This window comes from Lagenorhynchus albirostris, chromosome 17, assembly GCF_949774975.1.
Source record: "Lagenorhynchus albirostris chromosome 17, mLagAlb1.1, whole genome shotgun sequence".
Lineage (NCBI taxonomy): Eukaryota > Metazoa > Chordata > Mammalia > Artiodactyla > Delphinidae > Lagenorhynchus > Lagenorhynchus albirostris.
In genome coordinates, this window is record NC_083111.1 from 45441415 (window position 1) to 45465170 (window position 23756).

At 36.6% G+C, this 23756-nt stretch overlaps 1 protein-coding gene across 3 annotated transcripts in view; it reads left to right on the top strand.

Moving 5' to 3' along the window:
* Positions 1 to 23756, top strand: part of VPS13B (vacuolar protein sorting 13 homolog B) — a 793535-nt gene that overhangs the window by 544903 nt on the left and 224876 nt on the right. For all 3 annotated transcript variants that reach the window (XM_060128467.1, XM_060128455.1, XM_060128456.1), the window contains exon 34: positions 8277 to 8964. In XM_060128467.1, coding sequence (XP_059984450.1) covers positions 8277 to 8964 — 688 coding nt within the window. The remainder of the gene's footprint in view (positions 1 to 8276; positions 8965 to 23756) is intronic.

The window sequence follows — 23756 nt, forward strand, 5'->3', positions numbered from 1 at the left end:
CTAGTTTTCTTATCAGAAAAATCAGGTTCATAATTGCAAGGCAAAGGCCAACTGGAATAGTTAATAAGCATATTCTACTTCTGCAGTGCTGCAGAAACTAAATGCAAACTTTTCTGTGACTCTTACAGAGAATGCATAGGCTGGGTAAACTTTCATCTGCTTCAGGGTCAGGGCTGATTCAATCTTACTGCAAGTTTATGAGAGTGGCTGATGTGATACAGTTGTTTCTAGTAAAATCAGGCTAGCTCTAAGGAGCCAATCTAAGTCAGTCTGTAAGTAAAATTCTATGAGAAACAGACTCCAACTCAGACACAATTGTAAACCCTGATATAATGAGGACTTGCAGCTGATTTAATCCTATTGAAAATCTTTAAGCAGCCATGGGACAAAATGGTTTCCACATTGACATCAGTGGAATGAACCTTGGATTTCATCAGTATGAAGAGTTGTTACCTTGTACACATAGGAGCCACTTTTTAAGAATTAACATCATGGCCATTTCAAAGCAGGTTGTTGTTTCTAAGATGTACAGGCATCTACTTTGATTAAGATCCGAGTTCCCAGAATGTGTCAATATTTATTTTTTAAAAACTGAATTCATTATAAAAAGCAAACAAGTCAGACTTAAACTACGGAGTTAGTATAAATCAGTTAGACCTAGTCTCCTTGAACAAAAATGGCCAACCTATTCCAATTTTATAGGTGAGAGACGTAGAGAGAGAGAATCAGAACTGTTTCTGAGTTAAGACTTTGTATGTGAAGTCTTGCCTGGAACTAATTTTTTTTTCATGAATTTAAAAGCCCCTGAAAATAAGCTTATGCTGTGAAATCATATATGTTTGAAAGGACAGACAGGTACAAAAGTCTTCAGGGTCAGCTCTGCTGATAAAATCTCAATAAGTAGGATTTGAATTTGTATGGATAGGTTGGTGTGTATACTTATTTTTTTTTTTTGGTTGTTTGGTTTATCATATTGAAACAGACATTGATAAAGATCTAGGTATTATAGTCAGTTTAGCACTAGAATTGGTCCCTTTTCGTAATTTACAACTTAAATTAAGACAATAGACCGAATACAACTACAGTAAAACACAACCTTGCCTGAACTATCTCCATGCTTCTTTTATTGCAGTTAGCACTGGTCTTGAAATGTGAATATTTCAGCTGATACTTAACAGGCAGTAGTGGCCTCATACTGTAACTTCAAAGAGCCGGAAAAGTAACTTCATGAAAGGGAAAACTTGAAACTATAGTACTCTTTACCATTCTATCTGTTAAGCAGTGATGGGTATCATTAGTTCTGCTCTTTTGCATAATTACTGCAGTATTGTGAAAACTTTCTGCCATCCAACTGGGAACAATTATATCATGTGGGCTCTTGTATAACATTTGACTCAGAGAAATAAAATATAAAAAGCCCTTGTTTTCTAGCACTCTGTAGTACCCAAGTACATACAGTGCTTGTTCAAGTTTGTTTTTTAAGTAAAAAATAGCATGGATTGGTAACACTGAAGGAGGCATTTCGTATCAAAGTCAATTTATTCTTTATAATGTTTTTTTAATTTAATGTGCTTAGATAAATTTTATCTAGCACATCACTGAGTTGCAGTGGTAGTTTGTCTATAAAATGATAAAAGTTCATGAAGTGTAATGCTGACATCACTGAAAATTTGAGACTTAAAAATACACTTTTATTGTTCACTTGACTAAATTAAGCAAGGTGAAATGAAGTATCTCTGATTGGTACAACAATTTGCTATTTATCTAAAGCTTCCAGTGTAGACTATCTCTGTGTTAAAGGCATACAACAACCTTTCCCAGGAGCACCACCGTACCCTATCCCCCAAACCAAACTTTTTAAAGATACAGCTAGAAGAGTATATTTGAAAATATTTAGGCAATGAGGCACATAATTTTTTTAAGTTTTTAAAAATTCTCCCTTGTAATTCCAGTATGTAAAACCATTAAAACACTGTAACCAACTTTTTTTTATATTTGATTTTGTAAGATAGCATGTTTACTTTTTTGAATATATGACTACATTTTAGCAAGAGCAGCAAAATTAGAATAAATGTCACAGTGATATACAGATGTGATTGTCACTTTGATTTTGTGGTTTCACACTTGACTTTATCATAATTTGTAAGATGTGAAAAGTGAGCTCATGACTGGCAAAAGATATTTTGATCAAGGTTAAAGTGTAACTGCTGCTGTTATATAACCATAATTTTGATGAGAAGGTGGGAAAATATGTGGATATATTTATGTCTGGTGTATAAAGATTCCTTAAAAATACAGATTAAAAGAAATAATGTGAATTAAAATATTGGAATAGGTGCTGAATTGCCATTTTTGTCAGCCATCAAAGCAAAAATTATATGTTTTAGTCTTTGTTAATTCTCGGGGTTGGTTTGCACATACTTTAAATTTTTTAATATCCATTTACTTGCAACATATTTATTAATAAGGCTAACTTTTGAATGTGCTCGTAAAAATGTTGATATGGCCAAACAAGAAGTTTCAATCAATCAAGCTTATCTTTCTCCACTCCAGAGTTCTACTGCAGAACATCTAATTAATGTCATTTGAAATTATTTTAATGCATTCTTTGGTATTGTCACATAAAGTGTGATTTTAGCCACTACTCCTGAGATACTATGGCTCTTACCAGACTCCAAGGTGAGCTAGTAAACTTACCTATCTCAGTACATTAAAAGGAGGAATTAGCTTCCCTAGCTACTAGTCCAGCTTTCAGCACCCTTTCCGTGGTGGCTATCTGTACCACATATAGCTGTGAAAGGATGGGGAAATGCGCTGAAATGATCTAAGAAGTAAACTATCAACTTGACATGTTTTCCTAGCTATTGAAAACCTTCTCATATTGAAACCCATTGATAGTGAAACTGTAGAATTCCTGTGATTTAAGTACCATCTGGTTGTGCTCAAGGCTTTAAAGCTGTTATCTCTGCATAAAATTTCAGAGTCCTATATTTTTTTCTTCACCAAACTATCCATTTTTAAGCCACAAATATTTTTCCAGCTTTTTCAGATTTTATCTGAAAGTATATTTTAACAGTATTTAAATAGTTCTTAAACAATAACAATTTATCTTGATAGATGGCATGCTGTGTTTTTTCATTTTATTTTAATTAGCCATTGTGGAACCAAATTCCCTTTTGTTTTAGTCTTTTGAATATTGTTTAATTATAGTTATCATGCCAGATATCTTAAAGGTTATTTTACCAATACAGTTTCATTTAACATAACCCATATGGAATCAATAGCCCAGTTTCCTAAAGTGAATGCTTGGAAAATCTTACATTCATATGTTAAGAGTACACATCCTTTCCTCATTAGTTGGAAAGTACAGGGATTTTGGCACAGGTTCTGTGTGGAAGCATTGTGCAGCTTTTATATGGATTTTGTTTTTAGCCTTTGATGACACTGTTTAGAATAGGAAGTATCTAATAAGTAAAGCATTTTGTCTCAAGTGCTGCCAGTGTGTTTAATATATGCCTGGAGGTCTGAAACATTATCTTCTTCGCTGCAGTAATATGCATTTAATTCTCTGAAAGCAGAAGGTCGAACTTTTAAAAGGGACGCAAAGTACATTTTCAAACAGAATAATTCAAAACATATGGAAGAGGGGACCAGAGTAATGTACAGTTGGTTTTTATGGTTTAATCATGATCATGTTAATGCACACCAGTAGCTAATTAAAGAAAACTTTTATTGTTCATTTTAAATGAGTTAGGTAAAGAGTGGGAGAGCTGATGTAATAGCACTGCTCAGAGATACATGTTTCTGCTGCATTCACTAACAGCAAGCAGATATTGCTATTTTTGACAACTTAAATTATTAGTCCCCTTGGACAATAATAAAGGAAAAGTTATTTTCAGAGTTACTACACTGTGAACTTTTCTTTTTCCACAAAGGAATAGTAAATTGATGCCCAAGTTTAGGGCTTAGCACACATAATTAGTTATAAAACCTTCTTGATAGGCCAGATACTCTTCAATATAATAGATAAATCTGCAGTGGACTGGTGACAAGCCAATGGATTTTTAAATACGTCTCAAAATCACCAGATTATTTATTTCAGTTCTACAAATAGTGCAGAAACTTAGAAAACTGGAGGAAGTCTTGACTTTTAACCGATTTTTAAGAATTTAGTTGTCTAATACTGGGAAAGTTGTACTCCCTCCCCCCGCCCCCAACAATAAGAGAGTCTTTCATCTCTGGGTCATTGGTTCAAATTCCATTCTGCTCAGTAGTGAGTAGAACTAGTTACCATCTGACTTCTGTTCAGTAACCCATGTGACCCAAGCTGATAGCTGCCGTCCTGCCCCTGCTGGTTATTTATATCGCAAGATCCTGCTCCTTGACATTCACTAGAGTCTAATGTGACAATCTCAACAGGTAATAGGGCTGGACACTGCATTTCTTTATCTTTACCTACAGGTGGTTTGTTTTTGTCATATTAACACTGATGTGGAACACTTTAAAGAAAGAGAGGCTAGATTTTTAAATACAAATTTGTAAATCAGAAAAAGACAATGTAATGCTCTGTGCATGGAAGGTATAGTCTGATATAGTTAATTGCGGTTGCCTTTCCTGATTGAGAGAATAAAGATAGTTGAGTTCCTGATTTGAGTTTCTTGTGCAACTCAACCTAAAGGATTTTTTTAGTTATGCTGTACACAGATATTTGGTTTGTAATGCTTCAAAATTTGGGCAGTAAATCCTAGATTACTTATGTACTTGATTTTATTATCTTTTCCCATATTATTTGAGAATTCCTAGCTGGTAGTGGATTTGGAGGTATATTTGAAATTTTTATAATAGATAACTAAAACCTTTCCAATTAAAGTGTCCTTTTGATAATTGCCTTATTTTTATTTTACTGAATTTAAAAATTAAATACATTCATTTGCTTGGCCAGCACACAGTTATTGAGCTTTACTATGTGACAGGCAATGTGGTGTGTGCTACGAGTACTGATGGCATTCTCTCCTACCCGTAGTCTGACCTTGGGATTAATCTCTTTAAGCCTCAGTTTCCTCAGGTGTAAAATGGGGATAACAGTATCCCCTTTAAAGGGTTGTAGCACTTAGTAAAGAAAATGTATGTAATGTGCTAACAATGTTTGGCAAATAATAAACATACTCAGTGTTATCTTATTTTTTATCTTCAATTGCTCACAGTCTCTGAGACAGACCAGTGTTTGAAAAGTGCTATAATAACATTAGTTTGTTACAAAAGCATAGAAGCTGAAAAGACTAACGCCATCTGGAAAGGTTGAGAAAGTCTTCACAAAGAAGATGACTTCTTTTTTTAACTTACCCTTTACTGAGTGCCTACTACGTGTGGTCAAATACATTAACACATTTAATGATGCAACAACTTTGTGGGTTGAGTATTAATGTCCCCAGTGTGAGGATGAGCATCTAGCAGAGAAAAGGATTTCTTCAAGTGTGATCAGCGCAAAACGTGGAGGATGCAGATAAGGAAAGAGCTCATGAATATGTCTAGACAGACCTTAAAGAGTACAGTATACACATATATTTACATATTAACAATTATGTATTTCTAGTCTGCAGAGCAATTTTTTCATTTAATATTGTATCAGAAACTAACATCTCATCAAACATTTATGGATCCTCTCTTCAGTGTGCTAGGCACTGCACTATTCCTTGGTGATAGACAGAAGCAAAATGATATGGCCCAATCCCTCCAGCAGTCCTTCACCTGGTAGAAGAGACAAACACACAGCAGCTGCCCATTATCAGGCATTTACTATATGCCAGGCAGTGTGCTGACCTCTTTAGGTACATTAGCTCATTGACTCCTCGTATTAACCCCTTGAGGTCGGATTTATTATCCCCATTTTACAGATGAGATTATGTAGTCTTAGAGTGGATTGTAATTTGTCCCGTAATGTACAATTAGCAGGTGTCACACTTGACCCTACTTCTCTCTGACTCCAAAGCCTTTAGATTGTTTTAATGCTATCTCATACTGCCACCACAGAACATTTTAGTAGAAAATAATAAATTCTAAAATAGAAGTCTGAGTTAACTATTAGGATCACCAATCAGGAGAAGAGTTGAAAGCAAAACTCTCAGACAGGTGTCATTGTTCTGAGTCTTCATGGATAGCTAAATGTTTGCCAGCTACATCGAGCTCAGAAGGGGACTCCAGGAAGGGAAAGAGCATGGTATACCTAGAATGGTTTAAAAGAATGTGGTGTCTTCAGAGAACGGGGGTTAGCTGTTTTTGTTTCAAATACCTGAGGCTGGATTTTTCTAACAACAATGTGCCTTCCTGAACAACTTTAAAATAAATTAACAAAAACTATTATTTGAAAAATTTTAATGACTATAACATCATTGTCTTGAATTATTTAACTGCCTTTTAACATTTTCATAAGCAACTTATAATAATTTGTAGCATGTGGAAAAATGATACTATATTTACCAAATTAAGGAACAGCCTAAAAAATGAGAAGCAATACCCAGTACTTTGGGAATATTTTTCCACTGCTGATCGTAATATAGTTTAGTGCACCCGTTATGGAAAGGTGCTGGCAATATTTGACAACCTTAAACTTCTTCATACCATTTACCTAGTAATCCCACTTCTAGGATCCTCTTAAGAAAATCTTATTAGATGTTTGTCATAGATGTTTGTTGGCAAAAGTTGAATACCTGAAACTCCAATTGTATGGGAATAGTTGAACAAATTATTCCTAACGTTAAATGAAATATTATGCAGCTTTTTAAAATGACATTTATGAAGAGTATATTAGCATGTAAAAAAATTGGGTTGCAGGGACTTCCCTTGTGGCCCAGTGGTTAAGAATCCGCCTGCAAATGCAGGGGACACAGGTTTGATCCCTGGCCCAGGAAGATCCCACATGCCACGGAGCAGCTAAGCCCGTGCGCCACAACTACTGAGCCTGTGCTCTAGAGCCCGTGAGCCACAACTACTGAGCCCGCGTGCTTGGAGCCCGTGCTCTGCAACAAGAGAAGCCACCACAATGAGAAATCCATGCACCGCAACGAAGAGTAGCCCCTGCTCGCCCCGACTAGAGAAAGCCCGCATGCAGCAATGAAGACCCAACGCAGAGAAAAAAAAAAAGGGGGTTTCAAATTTGTCTCTACAGTATTATTATAACCATAAAGGGGTGGGGGTGGGAGGGAACCTACGCACAGGTAGGAAAAAAGACGAAAGGAGATACACTGAAAGATTGCCATTGGCTATGTTTGGTAATAAAATGGGGGTTGGGAGGGTTTTGTTTTTCTCTCAAACTTTCCATGATTTCTTTAATGAATCTGAATGACTTCAGTGAAAAAGCAAGTGAAATATCTAGGTCTCAAATAGTGTATCACAAACTAATGGTTGGGAGACTAAAAAAGGGAACCAAAGAATCAGACTGGAGGTCTTGCTGTTGTGCTGCCAAAGTAGTCATAACTGCTGCTACCACCAAGTTGTTCTTTGTTCTCTATGTAGGCAATTGGTGGAAAATTTTGAGAAATCATGGATACATTCAGTGCACAAAGGGAAAATCCACCTTCAAGGGTTTTAATTACTTACATTTTGCTTGATCACTTACACTTACCCTTGTTTCAAGTCCTGTTGTAGTAAAGGAAAATAAACATCGTTTTGAATGGCACACATTTAGTTTTCTTTGTCCTTCATAATTTAGGACTACTGACTTTTCCCTCTTTTACTATCCAAAATCCTATAAATCAGTTTTATAATGACAGGGTAAACAATATAAACTACTCCTGCATAAAATATAATTTCAACCAATGGTAATCATGATTTGGAAACAGTTTATTATACTACTTGGAAGATCACGGTAAAGAATACTAACTAATGTAACTCTTTAAAAGGCAAAGAAAGTAAAGTCTGACATGAAAAGGTACATTTTATTTATTTATTTATTTTTTCTTTTGGCTTGTGGGGATCTTAGTTCCCCAACCAGGGATTGATTCCTCACCCTCTGCAGTGAAAGCGCAGAGCCCTAACCACTGGACCGCCAGGGAATTCCTCTGAAAAATACATTTTAATGATAGAAATGCACATTTGATGTTTATCCTAAGTATTGTCTTGGCATTTTAACATGAATAATTTTTTTGAAAGAGCGCCTAGTTTCTTTTTATGATTACTCTCAGTTATACTAGACCCATTTTTAACATGCTTCTATAACATTTGTATAGTAACACTTGGAATATAACTAGCTTAAAATATTTTATTATTTTTCCTTACAGATCTCTAAGCAAGAACAGAAAAAAATGGATACATATGATGGAACCATGGCTGATACCTCATCTCGGTACAGTGGTGCTCAGGATAGTGGAATTGGCAGTGACAGTGTTAAAATCAGAATCGTACAAATAGAGCAGCACAGTGGTACCAGTCAGCATCGCATTGCCCGTCCCTCACGCCAGTCATCAATTGTAAAAAATCTAAATTTTATTCCTTTTGACATATTCATTACTGCAAGTAGAATCTCACTAATGACCTATTCCTGTATGGCCTTGCCCAAATCAAAATCGCAAGAACAAAAGGATAATGCAAAAACAGGCAAGAGTTCATTAAATCTCCCAGAAGTTGATTCAGACGTCGCTAAGCCCAGCCAGGCATGTATTTCCATGGTCACAGCAGAAGATCTCTTAAGCAGCAACATATCTTTTCCTTCAGGGAAAAAAATAGGGGTCATCTCTCTGGAAAGTCTGCATGCATCCACAAGGTCATCTGCTAGACAAGCGCTTGGCATAACTATCGTTCGGCAACCTGGACGAAGAGGAACTGGTGACCTGCAGCTAGAACCTTTTTTGTACTTTATTGTGTCCCAGCCTTCTTTGCTTCTGAGTTGTCACCACAGAAAGCAGCGAGTGGAAATATCCATTTTCGATGCTGTGCTTAAAGGGGTGGCCTCTGATTACAAATGTACAGGTAAGAGCCTTCAAATTTACTGGGGTGCTAATCACTACTACTACATACTAACTTTTAGTCCCAAACATTGAATATTGATCAAGCAGAAAACAGCTGGCAGACCAGACAAGACTTCTTGTCTCTACAGAATATGTAAAGTTCATGTCCCACAGCTGAATCATGTTTAAGTAAATGTTTGAAATGTAACAGGGTTTTTAGCCTTAGTGTTCTTACTGTGCCTCTGAATTTTTTTTCAGGAACTGAATGAAACAGGGGCTCTTTCTGGGCTATTGAAATGCTTAACAATTTCCAGTGATTAGGAAGCAAAGTGTTTTTTTCATATTAATAGCCCATAGGTATGCTTTCCATGTCAATGCAGCTATTCAGGTAAAAACAGGAAAACCTTAGAAAATGAAGTTTATTGTTTTGGTATTCTTTTGCCCTAATCATCTTGCTGTAACAGCATAATATTAAGTGTATTTGAGAAGGTTTATTAGTAAAGTAAGGTGACCTAAAGATTTTATACATCTGGGCTTCCCTGGTGGCACAGTTGTTAAGAATCCGCCTGCCAATGCAGGGGACACGGGTTCGAGCCCTGGTCCGGGAAGATCCCACGTGCCGCAGAGCACCTAAGCCCGTGTGCCACAACTACTGAGCCTGTGCTCTAGAGCCCGTGAGCCACAACTACTGAAGCCCACGCGCCTAGGGCCTGTGGTCTGTGACAAGAGAAGCCGCCGCAATGAAAGCCCGCACACAGCAACAAAGACCCAAGGCAGCCATAAATAAATAAATAAAAATTTTTAAAATGCTACTTCCTTTTAAAAAAAAAAGATTTTATACATCTACAACAAGTGCATTTATTAGTGGTGTTGGCCAGCTGGCTCTCCTTGCCCCATCCAAACCTTCCTTATAACCTGAGAGTGTCATATATTATAATAATTATATTGAACTTCTGAAGCTTGTTGCCTGTTGAGACTAGGAAAGTGATCAGGGGTTCAGATTTAAGACGTATGGGCTCTTAAGTAACAAGAGCTAATGAAAACAGGGCCAAAGAAGATACAGAGACATTTTCCCTGAGTTAATGTAGAATTAGAGATTTGGCGGGAAAGACTACCAGAGAGGGTAGCTGGATCGTCTTAAGATCCAGTATTGGAAGAGGGCCCTAGCAAGCTCGGGTATAATTCAGGCATTTTATTGTTCTCAGGTGGTCCCGTGTAGCAGATGGACGCCAGCAGTGAGGTATCTGGAGAATTTGTCCAATCTGGAAGTCAGGCTGGTTCATTCTTGGCATTAAGGAGAATCATTTTACACAGCAGGCTCCTGGAGAGTAGATAGCAGGTGTGAGGGTCAGGATTCAGCCCAAGGACGTAGGTTCAAAGGAGCCCTTGGCTCTTGCAGAGGTATAGTTCAAGTCCTCTACTTTAGAAGGTGGTAACTGGCCAGTTGCTAAGGAGGAAAATCGTAGCGTTACCTCCTAGGCTGCCTGCTGGCCCTCTCTCCATTGATGTGCTGGTGCTGGCTCATACTGGCTCAAAAGAGCTGATTGTTAAATTTTTAGGAACTTTGAAAGACCGTTGTTAAACCACTGGTAGTTTAAATCGCCATAGTGAGAATATTTACACCACAGATACTGGCAAATGCTGTCAGTCAGCTGTCCTGCTCTGAGAGCCAGATGTTCAACATTTACCAGCCACCACTGCCTCCCTTCTTCAAACATGTTCTCATTTACTGAGTGCCTGTAATATAATGGGTACTTCAGGTCACTGGAGATGGGAGAAGTGCTGAAGTAGTTGATGTTATATGATTCAAGGACTCATGCCTGTAGACCTGATACCTGTTTGGGTGTCTGCTTAGCATTGGCAAAAAGTAGGTGTAGGATAGGGAGAATAAAAGTTAATTCCAAGCCCCTCCTTAAGTGCTGTCAGCTGCAGTTGCTTTATGGGTGGGTGGCTTTAGCAGCTTCTACTAAAAGATACTAAGTTCAGCAAAGTTCAGGGCTCATAGCCAAGGTGTACATTTGAATTGTAACTGGTTCCTAGGTTGAAATAATAAAGCATTTTTTGTTTTAAAAAACATCCTTGTGCATAGACCAATGTGGAACCCAATTTCAGTAGATGAAGTTTAGGATGAAGGTTATGGGCCAGATTGAGTATAGGGGATTTACCTGTGGGAGGAAAAAGTCTTACATACCTCCTAAGGAGCATCCTTTGCATAATATTCTTGTGGATGCCTTTCCTTACACAAAAAGCATCTTCTTGGACATTTACACTATGCTAATAGAGTCATCAGTATAAGTTAGCATGTCTCTTAAAAATGAATTTAGTGATTTGGAGAAATTTGTCTGAAAACAAATAGTTAAAATACAATGGCTAAAAAACAAAAAGTACAACTAGCAATTATTGAGTATTCAGTCTGTGCCAGGCATTGTACTAACTGCTTTAAATGCATTATCTCACTTAATCCTCATAACAACTCTGTGGGAAATATGTTCCCATCTTACATAAAAAGAAACTAAAGTTTGGAGAAGTAACTTGTCCAAGATTACAGACTTAGCAATAGACAGAGCTAAAATACAAAACCAAGATTTTTTGGACTTCTGAGTCTCTCACCCTGTATGGCTCCATGGAGTGGACAGAAAGATGTGAATTGCAGTTGTCAGTCAACCTCCATTGTCCCTCTCCAGACCATGCAAACGGTTCGCTTTCTTTGTTTTAACTGGTGACTTTGCATATATGTGTCCATGATGTGACTACACAGTACAGCCTCTCTTGGTAAATGACAAACCTGAGTTGAAATTCTAACTCTGTCACATAGGAGATGTGTACCTACCTATCTATGTCATAGGGCGATTATGAAATCGAAAAGAGATAATTAATGAAATTACTTAGCATTGAGTCTAGCAAGTAGTAGGCCCTCATAAATGTTTGCCGCTACTGCTTTAGTTATTAATATCAATATATAGTAGAAAGATTACTAAATTAGGAAGCAGAAAGCCTGGGATTTAATTGTTCCTGTTAATTAGCAGAGTGATCTTAGCCCGGCAGTTCACTTCTTTGGGTTTCTGTTTCCTTATGTGTAAAATGTGATGATTATAAAAGATACCAACAAGGCTCATTCCAGATCTAAAGTTTTATCATTCTGTAATTTGGAATTCGTCTCCCCATACTTACCTTTCTAAAAATATTTAAACTAGCTTTGGCCTCAGGAAGTTGACATCTGTAAGCCACTACCCTATCAGATTACAATTTATTTTGACTTGTTTTAAAGATGCAAGTTTTCTTTTGATATTCTAGTGGAACACTAATTAGTTTATCCAGTACTTAAATACATAAATTTTATTAAATATTCATGAAGTTATTTTTCAAAAACTGATTTGAGGAATTTCTATTTTAAATTGGTCCACTTGAATGAACTATCAAAGTTCCATTACCAATTTAGTCGTCCAGAAACGCTTCATGTAGCACTTTTAATCCTGAAGAAAGCAGTGTTCCATGTCCAGGATTCTTTTGAAGCTTTGAAATAGTAACCATGTGGGTAAGAAAAAAGAGAAAAATATGAATAACCGTAACACTAACATTCATGGGGAAGAGAAGGAGTAAAGTGGAAGTGGCCAGTTGCATTTCTGGATTCTGAAGTGAAGGGACTATTGGCAATGTCTTAATTGGAGGGACAAAAAGGGGTATCACCAGGCAGCTAACTTTCTAAGAAAGGTCAAGGAAAGGTTAAAGGCATCACAAGTTTAAAATGAAAGAAGAAACATGTTATGTCTTTCTGTAGTGTTCATACTTTCTCTCTTGATTCTAAAATTAATCCTTTTTTGTAAGGTAACTCAAGTGGCAGCCAACCGGTAGCAGTTTTAGCATATATGTGCAGTTCAGTGATCACCCAATTTCAGCATTTCAGATGTGGCCAGAGGTTGTTTTGGAGATAATGGATTTTCTTTTTTAAGAGGACAGAAACATTTGATTGTAAAAAAACTTTTAGCACAACAGCGTGTAATTGTTTACTGTTTTATGTGAAAGTCAAACTATTATTATATATGCTAATGTTACTTTGTATGGAAATCATATGGAACAAAAAGTAAACAAAGAATTTTGTGTCACTCCTTCAAAACACTTATCATGTTCAGAAGATAATTTTCAAAAAAATCATAATTCTTATATAAATACAAAATGAACATGTCAAAGATTTTACTTAACTCATTAATTAATGAGGGAACCAATAAGAATGTTACAAAATAATTCATACACAGGAGAGACCTCTAAGGCCCTGGTCATCTCAGAGGTTTTGATTCTCTAATTCATTAGGATCATAAAAATGGTAAGAGCCATTTGATCACTGACTTCATTCATTGTTTAAGCGTGGCTCTGGGTAATTCTAAAAAGATGGAAGTACTTTTCACATTAAATTATGAAGATGTGATTTTTATTTGACATATTCAAGAGATTGCAGTGAAGACCCTGAAAGCAAATACTAAAAATCCTTTGAGCATTGTTGGAATATAGTGTTATAGCTTGAGGTAACTATTTTAAATTAATCAGCATGGTTTTTAAAATCACACCCCCCCCTTTTAGACAATCAACTTGACATTATTTTAGTATGAACTTATGATCCCTAGTGTGCCTTCATTTCTACACTCAGGCAATCTTTGGGAATAGTCATTCATTTTTTCTATTTGAACACTGGCTATTTATCAGACATATTCAAGATGCTGAGGAACCAGTAATAAGACCCAGTTTCAGCCTTCAGGCATCTCTCATCATTTAGTAATTATACTTATTATAGCTAATGATGAACGTTTAACAGGATATGGATCTTCATGACATGGAGAGCTTGTGAAACGCTTGAAGTTAAGTAGAGTTAAGTAAGAACTGTAAGTTCTACTTCCGGAGAAACAATTTAGAAAAGCTTAGTATCATTTGTATGGGATGGTTTAAGGAAAACTGCTAGGATTTTGAGGAACGATATAGGACTACTCTTCATTTTATTTTTTTAGTAGTAATAGATTTTTCCCTAGCTGCAATTCAGAATAATTTTTAGTATTCTGTTTATCTATTTGCTTTTTGGCTGTGTGTCTTTGTAATGTATTTTAGTGGTTGCTCTGACGTTTCCAATATATATGCTTAATCTTTCACAGTCAGTCTAGTTAGTGGTAATATTTTAACACTCCAAGAAAATGTAAAAGCCTTACAATCATAAAGGTCTCTTTACCCTTCCCCAATATATATTACATCTACACATACTGAAAATCCTACCAGATAAGATTTTGACCTTTGTTTCAATAATCTTACATATTTTAAAGAACTAAAGAGGAAAAAACTAGTACGTTTTATATTTCTTCCAGGAATTTACCATGTCCAGAGCTCCTCCTTCATTCCTAAAGTTCCAGGTTTTCCTCTGGTATGTTTTCCTTCAGCATTAAGAACTTCTTTAGCATTTCTTTTAGAGCAGGTCTGTAGCAACAAATTCTCTTAGTTTTCCATTATCTGGGAGTATTATTTTCTCTGTCTCTCATTCCTGAACGATATTTTTGCTGGATATAGAATTCTAGGTTGACATTTCTTTCAGCACTTCAGTGATATTGTTCCACTTTCTTCTGTCCTCTGTGGTTTGTGATGAGAAATTCATGGTAATTCCAATCCTTGTTTCCATATATGTAATGTGTTGTTTTCCTCTAGTTGCTTTCAAGATTTTTTTCTTTATCTTTGGTTTCCTGAGATTTATTATATGATGTGTCTGGCTTGATTTCTTTAAATTTATCCTGTTGGAGGTTCTCCGAGTTTCTTGACTCTGTAAATATTTTTTTAACTAAATTTAGGAACTTTTTGGCTATTCTTTCTTTAGATATTTTTCTGTACCAATCTTCCTACTCTCCTTTTGGGACTCCAAAGTTAAGCTTTTTTACATTGCTCTTCAGATCCCCGAGACTCCATTCACTGTTCTTTCTTTTTTCCTCTCTGTTCTTCATATTGGATAATTTCTATTGGATTTTTCTGTTTTAATATTTCCATTTGGTTATTTTTTTGTAGTTTCTATTTCTCTTCTGAGAACTTCTATATTTCCATTTATTTCAAGCATGTTTACCTTTACCTCATGAAACACAGTTGTAATTCTTCCGTAATATCTTAAATGCTTGTGTCACTGCCACCACAGCACAGCCACTGCATTGTACAGCTTTACACACACACACACACACACACACACACACACACACACACACACACAGCCCACACTTGGGGCAAAACTAGGAGAGAAAAAAGAAAACTAAAAAGCAGCTGGTTTCCCCAACAGTATTGAAAACAGGGGTCTTATCTTCCAGACAGGGTTTCTGTTGGACTTTCGGCTGTTCCTGCTATCACTGTGCACCACAATTTAGGACTCACTCTCAAGTCAAAGTTATAAGGAAAAAGAGGAAAACTGAAACAAAACAAAATAGAAAATTCACCACTATTGGGTCATATCTGCAAGTTTAACTCCCCTCCCCAGTCTGCATTGCTCTTGTTTACTTTTGAGAGTCGTCAGGTATTTGTGTTTTGTCTTTTTTCTTGAGTTTTCATTTAAGCAGCATGGGAGATGGGCTGTACTGAGCTTATTTCAATTTTGGCTGGCACCAGAAATCCTGCAATTTTAAGATAATAAAAATATTTTCTGGTCCATTAGTGGAGGCATAGTTTTCTGAGAAACTTAATACAGGATTTCCTCCAAAAGTGATACTTTAATATCTTTACATCTATAAGCACAGATCAGTTAAATATATTGTAATGAATAATTACTGCTCCCAGGGAGTTGTCAGTATTAACTTGATTCTGCCCATGTCACCATTAAGCAAAGAACATACCCAAATACTCAAAGGGTGGTAATAGTGTTCTCTCAATGTGTTCCTTAGGGATATTCTTTCATATATTATAAAATCACGTTAGAAGAGGAAATGCTGTGAAACTCATTGTTCCTCATGTCAATCTGCCTTCTCAGCACATGTGACTATATAGACATATGTGTGTATCTTATAAGACCATTTATACACATATATATTAAAAAACCTAATTCTACATGGAATGCTACCCAGAATAAAATGGAATCTTTATGTATACCTATATCTACATCTATTTTAGAAACCTGAAGTGAAATAAGAATAATGAGAATTGCTTATGATTTTGAAAGTGTCATTAATAAAGTATAGTCCCCAATCTGCATAATTTAGTGATCTTAAATTATACCAGCTATACTTGAAAGTGTTTCATGTTACTCTCCATAATTTAAAAAAATGGCAAATTATTTGAAGTATAAATTATCAACTTCAATTTCTTTTATGACTATTAATACTAATAACCTATAAATGATTTTCCATCTAGTCCAAGTAGATAGTTTATCTGTGAGTTAACAGGTTTCTTTTTAAAATATTAAAATAATGGCCTTTTTCCATGCCCTTCTAACTTGGAGCAACCTCTAACAGAAATGAGATCTTCTGCCAGCACCTTTACATGTAGCAGCTGTATTATTGGCAATTCTCATTTAAATAAAGATGTATGTAGTTGTTTTAACATAATCGTATTAGTTGTGTTTATAAATATTTAAAAATTGGTATTTGTTTTGTTTAAGGTAATGGAGTCCAGATTTGAAATTGCCTCATATCTTGACTATGCAGCCCAAGGCAGCCTCAAAAAGTCATTTTTCTTCTTGTTTGTTTGGGGCTTTTTGTTTGTTTTTGAAGAAATGACTGTGCCATCTGGTCAATTGTGAAGGAGTTGAACCATTCTGAGGGATTTCGCTACCCCCACCCACTGCTCCCTCAGTACACAGTCATCTTATTACTCGTTAATGGGTGCTAGGGACTAACAAACTAATTTGAAAACAATTGCTTCTGCCCTCTTGCAACCTTTTTATCTTATTGTAATTTTTCAAACATCAACTAAACTAAAATACAGAAATTACGGTTGATTAGGACTTATCTTTCTAAAAAAGCAGGTTATGACACAACTTCTGTGTAGGTTAGAAACACCCATGTCATGATACCTCTAGTATGGGACACTTCCTTCATTTTCTAGTTTTATAAATGTTACAGATACGGCTTCAGATTCAATTAAGAGGCAAACATGGAATAGAGTTCATTTAGAGGTCAAGATTTAGAGTTAGTTGTGAGTTCTTATCCATGCTCTGCTACATACAGCTGTGTGACCTTGGACAAGTTATTTAACCTCTCTAAGCCTCAGTTCCTTATCTTTAATATGGGGATATACGGGTAGCAACCTCCTGGGGTTGCTGCGAGGATTAAACGATGTATATGAAGCTCTTAGCTAAGTGTGCAGCATAGAGCTCAGTGAATTGTTAATGTTATGGTGGTTGTCGCTTTTTTCATCATTGTTAATATGTTTAGGCTGAGTTTAAAATAGGAGTTGTAATCGGCCAAAAAAAAAAATTCATGTCATTTCAGTGCCATTATAGATATTGTGTAGTTTGCAAATTTTCAGTTATAATAATTGGCTTCTTTACTCTTTCATGAATAGGTCTGCAGAAAATGTGCTGAAGACATTTAAGTAAACCAACAGTTAGAAAATCATAAACTGGCTTCTAACACCTCATAAATCATATCTTGATTTCATTTAGTTCTTGTGACTTTAAGAGAAGGATTGAATTACATGTCTCTTTAGAATTAACAGTTTTGCTAATGTCCCTGGAAAGGCTTAGAATTAACCTGTGACTTTAATGTCATAATGATCACAACTTGAACATTTATCTGAAAATTTAGCTGCTAGGAGCGTTTCTTGCTGGCCAGTAGTAATGTGAAATGAAATTATTGCTTTGACAGGACTCAGCGAGTAAGTAGGTCTTTTAAATGGGAGGCACTCTAGTACATCACTCAGGGAGAGTTGTGGTGAGAAAGTTAAATAAGAAGGAACCCAGCCAGTGGGGGGGATTTATGTATGGGGAAGGGTTTGGGAGTGGAAATCAGAAATTTCTACTTTTAGTCGTGGCTCTAATGCCAAGGCTCATTCATACAAATAACTAAATTTCGTAGTGTTTATCTCTAAAATAGGTACAGGCATACCTCAGAGATATTGTGAGTTCCGTTCTAGAACCATCACACTAAAGCAAATATTGCTGTAAAACAAATCACAAGAATTTTTTGGTTTCCCAGTGCATATAAAAGTTATGTTCACACTATAGTGTAGTCTGTTAAGTATGCAATAGCATTATATCTAAAACACAATGTACATGCCTTACTTGAAAATACTTTATTGCTAAAAATGCTAACCATCATCTGAGCCTTTAGCGAGTTCTAATCTTTTTGCTGGTGTGGGGTCTTGCCTCTGTGTTGATCAGGATAGTGATTGTTAAAGATTTGGGTGGCTGTTGCAGTATCTTTACATAAGGTAACGATGAAGTTTGCCACGTTGATTGGCTCTTCCTTTCACGATTTCTCTGTAGCATGCAATGCTGCTTGATAGCATTTTACCCACAGTAGATCTTCTTTCAAAATTGGAGTCAATCCTCTCAAACCCTGCTGCTGCCTTATCAACTAAGTTTGTGTAATATTCTAAGCCCCTTGTTGTCATTTCAACAGTCTCCGTGGCATCTTCACCAGGAGTAGATTCCATCTCAAGAAACCACTTTTTTGCTCATCCGTAAGAAGAAACTCCCCATCCGTTAAAGTTTTATCATGAGATTGCAGCAATTTAGTCACATCTTCAGGCTCCACTTCTAATTCTAGTTCTCTTGCTATTGCCACCACATCTGCAATTACTTCCTCCACTGAAGTCTTGAACCCCTCAGAGTCATCCATGAGGATTGGAATCAACTTCTTCCCAACTCCTGTTAATGTTGATATTTTGGCCTCTTCCCATGAATCACAAATGTTCTTAATGGCATCTAGAATGGTGTATCCTTTCCAGAAGGTTTTAATTTACTTTGCCCAGATCCATCAGAGGAATCACTATCTATGGCAGTTATAGCCTTACAAAATGTGTTTCTTAAATAATAAAACTTGAAAGTTGAAATTACTCCTTGATCCATGGTCTACAGAATGGATGTTGTGTTAGCAGGCATGAAAACAACATTGATCTCATTGTACATCTCCATCAGAACTCCTGGGTAACCAGGTGCATTGTCAGTGAGCAGTAATGTTTTGAAAGGAATCTTTTTTTCTAAGCAATAGGTCTCAACAGTGGGCTTAAAATATTCAGGAAACCATGTTGTAAACAGATGTGCTGTCATCCAGGCTTTGTTCCATTTATAGAGCACAGGCAGAGTAGATTTAGTGTAACTCTCAAGGGCCCTAGGATTTTCAGAGTGGTAAATGAGCATTGGCTTCAACTTCAAGTCACCAGCTGCATTGGCCCCTAATAAGAGAATCAGCCTGTCCTTTGAAGCTTTGAAGTCAGGCATTGACTTCTCCTCTTTAGCTATGAAAGTCCTAGATGGCATTTTCTTCCAATATAAGGCTGTTTCGTCTGCACTGAAAATCTGTTGTTTAGTGTAGCTACCTTCATTACTTATTTTAGCTAGATCTTATGGATGACTTACTACAGCTTCTACATTAGCACTTGTTGCTTCACCTTGTTATGTTACAGAGATGGTCTCTATCCTTAAACCTCATGATCCAACCTCTGCTAGCTTCAAACTTTTCTTCTGCAGTTTCCTCACCTCTTTCAGCCTTTATATATAACTGAAGAGAATTAGGGCCTTGCTCTGGATTTGGCTTTGGCTTAAGGAAGTGTTGTGGCTGGTTTGATCATCTATCCAGACCACTAAAACTTTCTCCATATCAGCAGTCAGGCTGTTTCACTTTCTTATCGTTTATGTGTTCACTGAAGTAGCACTTTCAGTTTCCTTCAAGAACTTTTCCTTTGCACTTACAACTTGGCTAACCTAGTGCAAGAGGCCTAGCTTTCGGCCTGTCTGGGCTTTTAATGTGCCTTCCTCACTAAATTTAATTATCTCTAGCTTTTGATTTAAAGTGAGAGATGTGCAACACTTCCTTTCGCTTGAATACTCAGAGACCACTGTAGGGTTATTAATTGTCCTAATTTCGATATTGTTGTATCTCAGGGAATAGGGGGGCCTGAGGAGAGGGAGAGAGACAGGGGAATGGCCAGTCAGTGGAGCAGTCAGAGCACATACAACACTTACGGATTAAGTTCATTATCTTATATGGGCATGGTTTGTGGTGCCCTAAAACCAATTATGATAGTAACATCAAAGATCACCGATCACCATAACAAATATAATAATAAAAAAATTTGAAATATTGGGAACTTACCAAAATGTGATGACACAAAGTGAGCAAATGCTTTTGTGAAAATGGCACCAATCAACTTGCTCAATACAGAGTTGCCACAAACCTTCAATCTGTAAAAGATTCAATATCTGCAAAGCACAATAAAGCAAAGTGCAATAAAACAAGGTATACCTTTATAATAATATCTAGTCTTTGTAGTTTAATGGTTTAGTCTGAGCTCCAAATGAGATAATATTTATGAAATACCTGGGAACTATGAAATACTCAGCTATAAGTTGGGACTTCAATAGTTATTAGCAGTAGAAGGGAGAGTTTAATAGACTTTCCTTTCTGGACATGATAAAAAGATTAGTGTCCTGGCCCTTTTTAACACCGATTTTAGTCGTCAACATTTACTCAAAGTGAAGGAAAAATGGCAGGAATCATTTATAGCCACTGGATTGGCTTTCAGTGTTACAGAACCCAGCCTTAGAGCAGAGACTTAAGTTGGGATTAAGTTGATCATCCTTGAATTTATTTGACTACATTTTTTTGACTGGACAGCACCCTTTCTTTCCTTGTTCTGAATTTTAATCAGACGTCATATAAAATATCTGAAACCCACATTAGAATTTAACATGAAAGTAACAAAATAGGAAAGAGATCAGGAACAACACAGAACAGCGTAGAAAATACAAGGAATTCATTGAAATGATATTTCACATATTATCTGCTGATTAGCATCATTAAGTAGAAAGAATGCACTTTCTTCTAGCAAGATATGGAAGATTTGGTTCTAAAAATAAGAACCAATGGACACTGATGATTACACATGCCAGCAGCCATTTTAATCTTTTCCTCTTTCTCTTCCTATGGGCTCCAGGCTTGGGATTTCAAACCAGGAAATCTCCTCTTCCCCTTCCTGTCACATCTTATGAGGTGAAAAAACACTTAAGGAGTTAGTCAAATGCCTAGATATTGACAAGGAGACGGTGGCACTGACCTTGCATCCATAGCAATTTAGAACTGGTTTCTCAGTTGATTTTGCTGTTATACCATTGCATTGTTACTGTGTTTTATGGATCTAGGTTCCCCCCATGATTTAATTTTCAGGTATTGTAGAGGCTTCATGGACTACATTTTTTTTTTTAACTTTATTTATTTATTTTTGGCTGCATTGGGTCTTCATTGCTGTGCACGGGGCTACTCTTCATTGCGGTGCGCAGGCTTCTCATTGCGGTGGCTTCTCTTGTTGCAGAGCATGGGCTCTAGGTGCACGGGCTCAGTAGTTGCGGTGCAAGGGCTTAATTGCTCCGCGGCATGTGGGATCTTCCTGGACCAGGGATCAAACCTGTGTCCCCTGCACTCGCAGGTGGATTCCTTAACCACTGCACCACCAGGGAAGTCCCTCATGGACTACATTTGCTTCTGTGGCTACCTTAAAAAAATAATAAGATAGCCATTAAACTAAGGATCATAAAATAAATACAGAAAAACATAAGAAACTCAGCAAACCTGTAGCTTTGCCTTTTACATGTCCAGTGGTTGGAAGGTGACTATTCTGAAAGTAACCACTCATTGCAGGGAGTTATTCTTCCAACCGTTTTTGAGCATTCCAAAACCAAGTACAACCATGGCCTCTGAAAGAGGCCCTTGGGAGATGTAACCATATCAATTTCATAGATAGAGGCAAATTGATTTAGTACAATAGACCCTCCCAAAATGCTTTCCTTTAAATTTTATTCAATTTCTGTTAAGGAAAACCTTTGTGTATTCTTGGCTGGTTATAAAAGGATTCAGCTAAAGAATCATCTAGGAACGTCTTGTCAATGAAGTCAGAGAGTGGAAGGGAAAGTAGGGAATCTACAAGCCTTTGCCTATTACCCTAATTCCTCTTTAGGTATTTTCTCCCTCCCTACTCTGGCTAGTTATGAACTCTTCTTGATCTTCCTTAAAAAAGAAAGCCCTGTGAAACTGAAATCCTGATGGACTCACCATGTTTACTTATAAATTACTTTTAAGTGTCATTTCAATCTCTTCTTTGTATGAAGGTTGATATACTCAGATACCTTTGTAAAAGGAGTCTCTAACTTCTAGTTTAAAAAATGGAAAGCAGTCACCTTTGGCTTGCAGATTATTTACATCCTTGACTCATATGTAGGCAAAGTATTTCTAAAGGATGAGAAAGAAGGTGAGAATATAATTCTGATAATTATCAGGACCAAAATGCAGAGAAGTTGTCAGGTGTATAATTTCTCCTTAGCCAAAAGTGTTTGATAGGGAAGTAAAATAGGTTGACTAGTATTTCAAACCTCAATAATTATTATTTTAAAAGTTAAATATAAAGAAGTTTACTGGCTTCTAAGATCAAAATTGAGTACAATTTCCACGAATAAACAAAGCTTTTTATTTTTTACCTTTTATATTATATTCCTCTGATTTTAGATAAGTGATAAAGATTTTTCAAAATTAAAAAAAAAACAAAAAAGTAAGAAGAATAGACACTTGAAAGATATACCACACACATACTCCTATTTTGTTTAGAGTTTGTGCTTAAGAAACAAAATAGTAACTGTTTATTGAACTCCTACCATGACATGTCCCATACAAACCACTTACATATATTATCTAATATAATATTCTCAACATCCCCACAATTTAGTTTATTATCCCCATTTTGGAAACAAACTGGGACTCAAGGAAGTTAAAATTAAACTTACCCAGTTTAAGGAGTCAGGATTTATACCGAGATTTGTGTACCTCATGTTCTTTCATTACCCTACATTTTTTCCTGTGTTGTAAAGTGATATAAACTCATCTATAGAACAAAATGTTAGAAAGCTCCATGAAAGAAAGTCTTTGTTCAGTAAGTCTTGGGCCAGTGATAAACTATTTCACAAACCTCTTGCATGTGACAGTATCTTATCACCTGTCAGTTGTCCCTCAAGAGTTAATCAAAAGCCACTTAAATGCTCTTTCATAGACATGACAGCTCTGGATACCTCAGGCCAAAGAGAACCAATCTCCCTAAGCAGCCATAGATGCCACTTTGGTTCTGTGGCAGCCTGGGATAGGCCTGGGCTCATTACCTATGACAGACTTCAGTACGCTTGTGACTAATAATAACAGGTCATTGAAAACTTTTTTAAAAGTGGATAAAATATATAGTCTGTTTTTCTTTTAAAAAACTAAACAGTAGATCCTTCCGAACTTTCTGGAATTGGTAAAATGGAGACAAGTAAATCTCGAGAAAGGAAACTCAGTGCTGGGGGAGGCGGGGAGGAGTGGGGGAGAAAGAAAACTCAGTGCAATATGGCATCAAAGCCAAAAGTTGCTGAAATTAAATCTACAGTAATAGTTTAGGGAACACATTAATTTTAATTATATATCATCAGTAATGCTAATATTAGCATCCGTAGGATTGAAAAAGCATGATATAATTTCAAAAGTTGTTGATAGGGGCTTCCCTGGTGGCGCGGTGGTTGAGAGTCCACCTGCCGATGCAGAGGACACGGGTTCGTGCCCCGGTCCGGGAGGATTCCACATGCTGCGGAGCAGCTGGGCCCGTGAGCCATGGCCCCTGAGCCTGCGCGTCTGG